Below are 10,977 nucleotides of genomic sequence, written 5' to 3'. Positions count from 1 at the left end.
AAAATGTATTGGGGTGGGGGCACATGGGGAGTGTGGCGAAGTCAGGTAGGAGACCTTTGCCAACTCCCCGTGCTTACCGTGGAGAGAGGGACCGGGCAGGTACCGTGTTATGCCGTGAGGCGCACGGTGTCCCCGGTGCGCGTGCATAGCCCAGTGCGGTACATAGCAGCGCCTCGTATCGGCCGGGCTAGAGTGGGCATCGAGCCAGGTGCCATGAAGCCGGCTCAGCGCATCTGGTCTCCAGTGCGTCTCCTCGGGCCGGGGTACATGGCACCAGCCTTACGCATGGTGTCCCCGGTTCGCCAGCACAGCCCAGTGCGGGCTTTTCCACCTCGCCGCACTGGCCTGGCTACGGGGAGCATTCAACCAGGTAAGGTTGGGCAGGCTCGGTGCTCGAGAGCTCCAGTGCGCCTTCACGGTCCGGTCTATCCAGTGCCACCTCCACGCACCAGCCCTCCGGCACCTCAGGACAGACGGGAGACTCTGGCAGCTCAGGACAGACGGGAGACTCTAGCAGCTCAGGACAGACGGGAGACTCTGGTAGTGCTGGGCAGGAGGAAGACTCTGGCAGCACTGGACAGGCGGGAGCACCTGTAGGAAGGAGACGGAGAGACAGCCTGGGCAGGAGGAAGACTCTGGCAGCACTGGACAGGCGGGAGCACCTGTAGGAAGGAGACGGAGAGACAGCCTGATGCGGTCTCTCCGTCTCCTTCCTACAGGTGCTCCCGCCTGTCCAGTGCTGCCAGAGTCTTCCTCCTGCCCAGCACTACCAGAGTCTCCAGTCTGTCCTGAGCTGCCAGAGTCTCCCGTCTGTCCTGAGCTGCCAGAGTCTCCCGTCTGTCCTGAGCTGCCAGAGTCTCCCGTCTGTCCTGAGCTGCCAGAGCCGCCCGTCTGTCTTGAGCTGCCAGAGCCGCCCGTCTGTCCTGAGCTGCCAGAGCCGCCCGTCTGTCCTGAGCTGCCAGAGCCGACCGTCTGTCCTGAGCTGCCAGAGCCGCCCGGTGGCATCAGGCTGTCTCTCTGTCTCCTTCCTACAGGTGCTCCCGCCTGTCCAGTGCTGCCAGAGTCTTCCTCCTGCCCACCACTACCAGAGTCTCCCGTCTGTCCTGAGCTGCCAGAGTCTCCCGTCTGTTCTGAGCTGCCAGAGTCTCCCGTCTGTCCTGAGCCGCCAGAGTCTCTCGTCTGTCCTGAGCTGCCAGAGTCTCCCGTCTGTCCTGAGCTGCCAGAGTCTCCCGTCTGTCCTGAGCTGCCAGAGTCTCCCGTCTGTCCTGAGCTGCCAGAGTCTCCTGTCTGTCCTGAGCTGCCAGAGCCGCCCGTCTGTCCTGAGCTGCCAGAGCCGACCGTCTGTCCTGAGCTGCGAGAGCCGCCCGTCTGTCCTGAGCTGCTAGAGCCGCCCGTCTGTCCTGAGATGCCAGAGCCGCCCGTCTGTCCTGAGCTGCCAGAGCCGCCAGTCAGCCAGGAGCTGCCAGAGCCGCCAGTCAGCCAGGAGCTGCCAGAGACGTCAGTCAGGAGCTGCCAGAGACGTCAGTCAGCCAGGAGCTGCCAGAGCCGTCCGTCACGCCGGTGCTGCCAGAATCGCCCTTCACTCCGGAGCTGCCGGAGTCTCCCGTCCGTCCGGTGCTGTCGGAATCTCCCGTCCATTCGGGACCCGGGGCTAGGGTCCCCAGTCCGAGGTCGGCGGCGAGGGTCGTCGTTTTTAAGAGGCCACGGAGGCGGATAAAAGAGTCGGAGAAAAACTATGGTGAAGTGGGATCCACGTCCCATGCCAGAGCCGCCACTGTGGACAGACGCCCACCCAGACCCTCCCCTATAGGTTCAGGTTTTGGGGCCGGAGTCCGCACCTTTGGGGGGGGGGGGGGGGGGGGGGGTACTGTCACGTTCTGACCTTAGTTCATTTGTTTTGTCTTTGTTGTCGTATGGTCAGGGCGTGAGTTGGGGTGGGCAGTCTATGTTTGTTTTTCTATGTTGTATTTTGCGTTTGGCCTGGTATGGTTTTCAATCAGAGGCAGGTGTCGTTAGTTGTCTCTGATTGAGAATCATACTTAGGTAGCCTTTTCCCACCAGTGTTTCGTGGGTGATTGTTTTCTGTTCTGTGTTTTGTATTTCACCGTTCAGGACTGTTTCGTTTCGTTCTTGTTGTTTTTGTTTTGTGTTCATATAATAAATACAATATGGACACTTACCACGCTGCGCATTGGTCCTCCGATCCTTCTTACTACTCCTCCTCAAAAGAGGAGGACGAGAATCGTTACAATATTGGGAATGCGTTTTACATTTGAGCGTTATTCACTGAGTGGACCTTGACAACATGGAACACATTAAACTACTAGTAAAATGACCAGTACTGTTCCATTTTCTGTATTACTACCTAGTACTTACATGGTCTGATATTTAAAAACCATACGAACTCATTAGGGGGAAGCAACCCTGACAACCCGAAAAGTGTAATGCAATTAATAGTTTTTATACCCTCCAGTTCATCAAAGCAATACACATTTAATCTGATATTGTCGCAATAAAATTGCAAGCAATATATTTGAGGCACATAAATGAGTGTGAATAAAAATCATACTTGAGGTGTTTACACCACAATCCAGACAATGTTTCCTAGTCCACACACCAACACACACACAAGCACGCACACACACAGAAGCACGCACGCACGCACATGCACACACATTCACGCAATCCACACACATCCAGTCAAATACTTTCTAGCAGACACTATTTCAATGGTTGGCTGAGCTATCTAAAAGCAATAGCGATTGCATGCAACCTCAATTGAGATTGACTAGGAAAAGTAGCAGATTCTTTCAATCACGATCTGCTTGATGATACAGCTGTGGGATCCTACTTAAGAGCCGTTATCACTGACAATATTAGGCCAGTAAAAAGAGCCTCCAATCAATGCACATTAATCCCGTGTTTACTCTACACAACATGAATAGTCAACACAACATCTCAAAGTCATTTGTTTTAGGAAGGATGCCTATTGTTTATTTTTTAAGAATGGGATTTGTTTGGATATCTGATACTATTTTATTTTTATCATCAATTTGCAATTTGTATCTTAATCTCACAGCAGAGTTTGTCTGATATAATATAATGGGTAGAATGTGTAGCCTAATACAGTAGTCTTCAATCACAGCTTCCACCGTTGTAAAAACGTATGGTCCTCCACGTATTGTCAACCATTAATTCTTGACTGTGTGAGTGATGCTTCTGGTAACCACGGAAACCTGATTCACCGAAACCTGATTCACCCCCGCCTCTCTCTCCCCGGCCAGTCCTCCTCTCTCCATCCACTGAAAAGCTCTTAACTTTGCGCATGTACGGCCAAACTGAACATTGCATCGACTCCAAGATGGCGTTAACACGTCTGGCTTGCATTTTGGTCCTGCTCTCAACTCACTGTAAGTAAATGCATGAGGACCACGCTTGATTTCCCTAGCTCAAATACATTCTGGACGTGACATTCGCTATTGTTATTCAGAATTAGCTACTTTGACATTTTCGAGCTACAATGTGATCTGCGTTAGGATATAACCTAAGTGATTCTTCCTGACCTAACTAAACTCAGCAAACTAGCTATAGTCAACCAGCTATCTTGTTATTCATGGATGATGTTCTGATTAAATGGAGATATATTAATGTGTAAAGGAAGCAATCGAAGACCAGAATAGGAAATCGTTTGGTAACGCACGAGGCTCAAGCGTTGGAATGTTTGATCCGTCGCGAGCCTGACAGTGCACCGTTATTTGTATGGCATTTGGAGGCATGTCTAGCTTCTGGAACTCTTCAGAGATAGAAAGCCCCGCAAACTGCTCTACATACAGTTAGTTATCGATAGCGCATGTTTATTTGCTACAAACTTTACATTATGAAATAGCAAGAAGATATCAAATGTATATTTTTTTTTAGAGGCGTGTTGTTTCAACGGGATGAGTCGAGTCCCTTTTGTCCGTCTTACTTTCAAAAGTTGTCAACTATCAATTCAACTCTAAATGTGTTATTGTGTTGAATAAATACGTATTTGATAGTAACATAGGTTTTCTCAAACGTTTTTTTTTACGTGTTTGAATTGTGGTTGATAAAAGTTCAGACTGGCAATATTCAGTGATGCGAGATAGCGTTTTTCCCATTCGGGAATAAAGACAGTCCGCGGGAGGAGCCTGCCTGAAAGCAGCATGCAGCGCGCTTTGCAAGCGTTGAGAACTCATTGAAGATCGGTTCTAAAACGTTGATTTGTAACTTTTTATTAGCCATCTCAGATCAAGCGATTTGTCTCTGCACCTGGCCAAATTGTGGCGTTTTCTCATGTTTTGACTGGACTATGTTTCTGAAAGGGTATGATGCTATTTGTTCCGGATAAGTGTTCCCACGTGTTTTAGACAGCTCATGCATGGTCAGATCCTCCTCGGAAAGAACGTTTAATCATTATGTTGAATTACGTTTGTATCAACTTTTACAACTGTTGTCATTGATGCTTAATGAAACAAAATAGAACTCAGATTAAGAAAAAAATGTAACCAAAACATTTAGAATTGTTCCCAAATGGCTCCTAATAGCCTGTAGCAGGTGTTATAGTATAGCCTATGTCAAATTGATATTGTGTGTATTGTAATGAGAAGTATAATCACTAAAGTTAATGATAACTAAGGTAAGGCTACTCACATACACAATAAATAAGACTAGATCATAGCAGGATGCTATTAAACAGCACCATGTGTGATGGACTGGTGGTGCTCATTTGCTTTGAGCAAGGGCTTGACTTAACTGTTTTCCTGGTGTTCTTTAAGCCTGGTTGAACCCTTCATGACGACAGACACACACAAGAAAGGGGGGGGGGGGGAGACCTCATTGTGCCTTCAGCCCCTCTGATCATCCAAGTGTGTGGATTGGCTTAATTCTATGTGGATTTAATTAGGAATAGCAAGAAGGCTGCTTCCTAATATGTTGCTGATGTCTTTTTCTGTTGCTCTGTATTTAGGCCTACTGACAATCTGATTTAGTGTGCTTTAAGTGGTGTATTATTTTACAGCTTATCCAGTTGTTATTGTCTGTAGGCTATATAGTAAGAGCTGGTTGACCCTGATTGTTGTTGGAAATACTGTTTACCACAACTATAGTTCTGAAAGAAAAACATAATTAAACATTTCTGAGGAAAACAACTTTAATCAGCTTGGTATATTTTTATTTGACCTTTATTTAAAACCAGTTAAGAACACATTCTTATTTTCAATGACAGCCTGGGAACAGTGGGCAGCACGACAGAATTGTACCTTGTCAGCTCGGGGGTTTGAACTCGCAACCTTCCGGTTACTAGTCCAACGCTCTAACCACTAAGCTACGCTGCCGCCCCGTTTTAAACACTTTAATTTATTTTTGTTGCTTGAATCTAAAATTAATTAGATCTCTTGCTATGCATATTCTTTCATTTGTTTTAGGCTAACTCATCATTGGCTTGTTTGTTCATTGTCAAAGAACTGTTTTGAACTCATGTCATAGTTTATATTTATTTTGAATAGTTATAAGAAATGTAGCTATTTTGTATGTATCCATCACAGATCTTAGAGAACAGGCTGATATTTCGCTGTTGGATTTACATAAGTTGTTTTACATCAAATTTCCTAAGAAAGGTGTAAGCACTCAGGAACACATTTTGCCTGAGTACTCCTGCCAATACTTAGAAGTGCCAAGATATGTGGGAGCTGAACAATGCTCTAAGTGGAAAAGTGCCAAGCCAATATAAACGTTGATCTTTCCTTGATAGGCATAGAAAAAGCGCCTGGGCAAAACAACCCGTTAGGTTTGTTTTCTAAAATGCAAGTTTGTACATTGATTGCAATAAAACATGTTTCCAGTCTGAATAAATGTGAAAGAAACATGCATTACAATCTACCATGTATTTCTTAAAAGCATGGTTGTGGCAAATGTTATTTCAGACTTGATAAATGACCTTTTAGCAAATAAGTGGCTACTCGTGGAGGCTTGGCCAACTCAAATGATTGACTCTGGTCTAGTTCTTTTTTTTTCTCTATGTCAGCTCACAGTAAGTCTGCTTAAGCCTGACAATGTAAGTAAAGAAAAGAAAACACACACACACACACAATGAAGGATAAGACGCTCTTCTTTGAATTAAGGCGTCCGAGTGCTTTCCAGCCAAAACAGTTCGGAACAGTTTGTGCGTATACTATGATGACATTTTGGGATGTTTTGGACTTTGGCAAATGTTTTTTTTCGGCTGTTTGGGCACACAACATTTTTTCTCGAGGCAAACCGAAGACAGTAGCCGAAGTAAAACCGAAGACGGTAGCCAAAGTCTCCGTCCCCCCTCGCCGGTGATTGGTCAACAGTAGGGATTATTCAATGAAGTGCCTGTTGTCATTCAACGAGAGACGACTCGTCCTTATGCACATTTTTTCACTTGAGAAATACTGCACCAGACATCCTAGTCAGATGCAAAATTGCACTACAATTTTTTTTATTTAACCAGGCAAGTCAGTTAAGAACAAATTCTTATTTACAACGAAGGCCTACCCCTGCCAAATCCGGACGACGCTGGGCAAATTTTTCGCCGCCCTATGGGACTCCCAATCACAGCCGGATGTGATGCAGCCTGGATTCGAACCAGATACTGCAGTGAGATGCAGTGTCTTAGACCACTGCGTCACTCGGGAGCCCTTGGATCTCTTCAAAACCGTTAACTCAAGAAATCTGTCATTCATTTTATCTTAGATTAATTCAGACTATTTTGAGAAAATGTATACTGGCTACGGCGTCTCAAAATGGACAAACAGTACTATTGCTGCTTTTTTTCTTTTCAAGCGATGGTATTTTAAGGGAGTATGCGAGCGCACCCGTTAGGTTCTGCTAGCTGAGCCCGGCTAGGCGCCACCCGAACTGAAGCATGCTGACGACTTTAAGCACTACAAGCATCCATTTAAATGGATGCCAGATGACAGGTGCTTTCTTCATTGTCTGAAATGTGTGGCATTACTGGGGTAGGCAGGAGTTAGTGAGCCCCAGGGAAAGTGCTGCTAGTGCTTCCCCCAGGAGGTTGCTTGTTATCAGGTGCTTCCCTTCCCACCCACAGCTTGTGAGCAAATGTTTGGAGCACTCCCTAAATGGCATGCTGGACCCTTCCCGGCGAGTCACATCCAGCTTGATATTTTAGTGGAAAGACAGTAAATGGCAGGGAAAAGGGAATAGCACGCTGTGAGAGGAGTTGCTGCCCACTCAGCACTCATTTGTTTAAAGAGCTAAGAGTTATTACCAACAGTCAGAGGTTGTGTGAGAATGGTAGACCCACTGTCCGTTTAAACAAGCACGGTATCCATTTCCTGTAATAAGGCTTACAGCTCTAGCCTACATTTCTATTTTGCATGTAAAGCTGTTTACAGTTGACCTATTCTTGGGTTAGGTTTTGACAACAATCTGAAATGTAATTTTGAATTATGTGATGTGCATGAAACATGCAGATTAATTTCAGCATTTAGAAGTTACACTCAAGTTGAAGCTAATCCATGGACAACAACAAGATGATAACTGCGCTACAAAGGTCTATGCGTGGGATAAAAGGCAGCGCAGCAAATACCTCCTACACTGGAATGGCCTGAAACAGCTGAGCAGGAGTGGGTGGAGGTGTTTGCTGTGAATGCATGGGTGACCAGAAATATCTGTGGCGTCCCTCCCAAACCTCAGACGCCGTATGTTAGCACATATGGCATTCTGAATCAAAAGCATATGGAGGGGGGGGGGACATTCTAATGTACAGTGAATTACAATACCCCTCCCACTCAACAACAACAACAAGACAAAAGAGCTGATATTGGACTACAGGAAACGGCGGGCCGAGCATGCTCCCCATCCACATCAACAGGACTGTAGTGGAGCGGGTTGAGAGCTTCAAGTTCCTCGGTGTCCACATCCCTAAGGAATTAACACGGTCCACACACACCAACACAGTCGTGAAGAAGGCACGACAATGCCTCTTTCCCCCTCAGGAGGCTGAAAAGATTAGTCATGGGACCTAAGATCCTCAAAAAGTTCAACAGCTGCACCATTGAGAGCATCTTGACTGGCTGCATCACCGCTTGGTATGGCAACTGCTTGGCATCCTACCACAAGGAGCTACAGAGGGTGGTGTGTACAGCCCAGTACATCACTGGGTCCGAACTCCCTGCCATTCAGGACCTCTATACCAGGTGGTGTCAGATGAAGGCCATAAAAAATGTTAAATACTCCAGCCACCCAAGTCATAGACTGATATCTTGCTACTGCAAGGCACGTGGTACAAATCCATCAAATCTGGAACCAACAGGACCCTGAACAGCTTCTAGCGCCAAGCCGTAAGACTACTAAATAGTTAACCAAATAGCTACCCGGACAATCTGCATGGACCCCCCTTTGCACTAACTCTTTTGACTCATCACATACGCTGCTGCTACTGTTTATTATCTATCCTGTTGCCTAGTCACTTTATCCCTACCTATATGTACATATCTACTTCAATTACCTTGTACCCCTGCACATCGACTCGGTACTGGTACCTGTGTATATAGCCAAGTCATTGTTTCTCATTGTGTATTTATTCCTCATATTATTCTCTTTCTATCATTTTTTTGAAAATGTCTCTCTTTACTGTTGGGAAGGGCCTGTAAGTAAAGCATTTCAGTGTTATTCTACACCTGTTGTTTAGGAAGCAAGCATGTGACAAATACAATTAGATTTGATTGACCTGTTTTGTTAAGAGATAGAAGGAACCCCCTGCGGATAAATTGGGCTTAATGAAAATGAAAGGGGAGTTCACTAAGAAAGAAAGCATAACAGTTGTGTTAGCTGAAGGAGTTACACATAAAAGCTGGATAAAAAAATGGAATGGTCTTTCATGAGATACAAATCCACATGAACTTCACACAAAGAGCTTGAAAGGTTATTGAAGTCGGCGCTATCATGCTTTAAAAAAAAAATCTCCTCTTGGTAAGTAGTGTCAGATGCTGAGGGGAAAGTTGAAAATGACATGCTTACTGTGCGCTCCAGGAATGGCAAACATGTACATTCTTCACATGTCAATAAGACTATCATGTGGAAGAAGCGCTGATAAAAAGAATAGGCCTAGTGCCTGGCTGTATAAGCTGAAAGTACTGGCCAAACCCCACCATAAATATATATATATATATATATATATATATATATATATATATATATATATATATATATACAGTACCAGTCAATAGATTGGACACACCTACTTATTCAAGGGTTTTTCTTTATTTTTACTATTTTCTACATTGTGTGCCAAGAGTGTGTAAAGCTGTCATCAAGGTAAAGGGTGGCTACTTTGAAGAATCTCAAATATAAAATATATTTAGATTTGTTTAACACTTTTTTTTGGTTTCTACATGATTCCATATGTGTTATTTCATATTTTTTATGTCTTCACTATTATTCTACAATGTAGAAAATAGTGAAAATAAAGAAACATCCTTGAATTAGTAGGTGTGTCCATACTTGACTGGTGCTGTAGGCCTCAATGTAGTTTCATGGAATTATCAGGTTGACAAATATTTCTCTTTCTTGCACTTTTGTCTGTCGTGAGATATGTCAACATTACGTCTGGAAGAGATATTTCCCCTTGTCAATAGCAGGCTGTTTGATTTACTAAGACATTATTATGTTTATTCTGTGTCTGCGGGATAATCTTTGAAATTCTCTTCAATCGGCTGTCTGAGCAGTGCATGGCTGATTTCCTGTTTGGGCTATCTGTGGTCGCATGATCCCTAGGGGAGGAAGCACCAGAGGATTTTTACTCCCTGTGTTCAGTCACTGGATTCAGATAGAGCCAGCACATCAACAGGTCAGGAGGAACCGCCATCGATCACACAATGGGATACTGTCAAATTGGTGAAATTATTACAGAATAATTGATGACAGTGCACATATAATGAAGTGAATGCTGCTGAAGAACTGCCTGTCTGAAAAGGCAAGGGAAGGCTGAGCTACATGCTGGGAGTCATAGCCAGATAATCGCTTTGGATTCCTCCTCTATTTACCATACTGTCACAAAGGCAATTACTCTCTCTATAAATAGCCAGATGCCAGAATCATGAGACACCCTCAGGTGTTTGAACACTGTTTATTCCAAAGCATTGGGCTTGTAATCAAGCAACTCTAAATATATGATTCAACTTGAAACATATGCATAGTGCTGACATCTAAACCATAATAAAACTACTATAGAAACTATTGGCATTATCAGACAGAATTGAAGATTTTGAAAATTATTTTCTCCAAATTGTTTCTCCTCTTCAAAATTGGAGAATAGATTTGAATCATATTAGAAATTCCACTTGACCAAAAAAATAATTCATCAAAGACACATTGACGACAACTAGCTTCAGCGCCATCATCACTGCTTTTCTACCCTCCTGAAAATGCAATTTGGCTCTTTCAGAGAGAGCGGTGTTTGGCCCCCAAAAACAAGTCTATCACCAACAGCCAAGCTGACAGTCAAAACACTCCTTCCTGTGAATTGCAGGTGTGACGACGACTCCAATCCCTTAGAGCAGTGTTCTTAAGTGTCTTCTATGAAGGGCATACGACACCAGAATTGTAATAAATAAAAGACATTCCAATAATTTTGTTGACCGTAACTAATCCACACTGAGGCGTTCTCTTGATGTAGTGCCTTACCCAAAAAGGTCAGTGTGCAAGAGCCATGGTTGTACGGCCTCCAAGGAGGGATGTGCAATTCTTGCACTATAAGACCTGGCAAAAATGTTTGTGTTCATCCAAAGGGAGTGTTGGGAGTTTACTGTGACTTCTCTTTATGTTTCTATCCAAGGTAATTGGCCCAGATGCTTTATCCACCCAGTGACACATTTGCCACAAATTATTCATCATCAGGGAGAAATCCTTCTTTACGACCATCTCAAGCTCAGGAAATGTACAGTAGTCTACTGCAGACTACCATGCCAT

The 10,977-nt window shown here is 44.5% G+C and overlaps 1 protein-coding gene across 1 annotated transcript in view; it reads left to right on the top strand.

Moving 5' to 3' along the window:
• The first annotated feature begins 3,308 nt into the window (after positions 1 to 3,308).
• Positions 3,309 to 10,977, top strand: part of LOC115105420 (junctional adhesion molecule 3B-like) — a 51,640-nt gene continuing 43,971 nt past the window's right edge. Inside the window, exon 1 of the mRNA XM_029627455.2 lies at positions 3,309 to 3,410. Coding sequence (XP_029483315.1) covers positions 3,326 to 3,410 — 85 coding nt within the window. The 5' untranslated portion in view covers positions 3,309 to 3,325. The remainder of the gene's footprint in view (positions 3,411 to 10,977) is intronic.

The sequence above is a fragment of the Oncorhynchus nerka genome, linkage group LG22 (genome assembly GCF_034236695.1).
Source record: "Oncorhynchus nerka isolate Pitt River linkage group LG22, Oner_Uvic_2.0, whole genome shotgun sequence".
Classification (NCBI taxonomy): domain Eukaryota; kingdom Metazoa; phylum Chordata; class Actinopteri; order Salmoniformes; family Salmonidae; genus Oncorhynchus; species Oncorhynchus nerka.
Note: the sequence above shows the minus strand (reverse complement) of the source record. Positions and strands in the feature narration are given on the sequence as shown.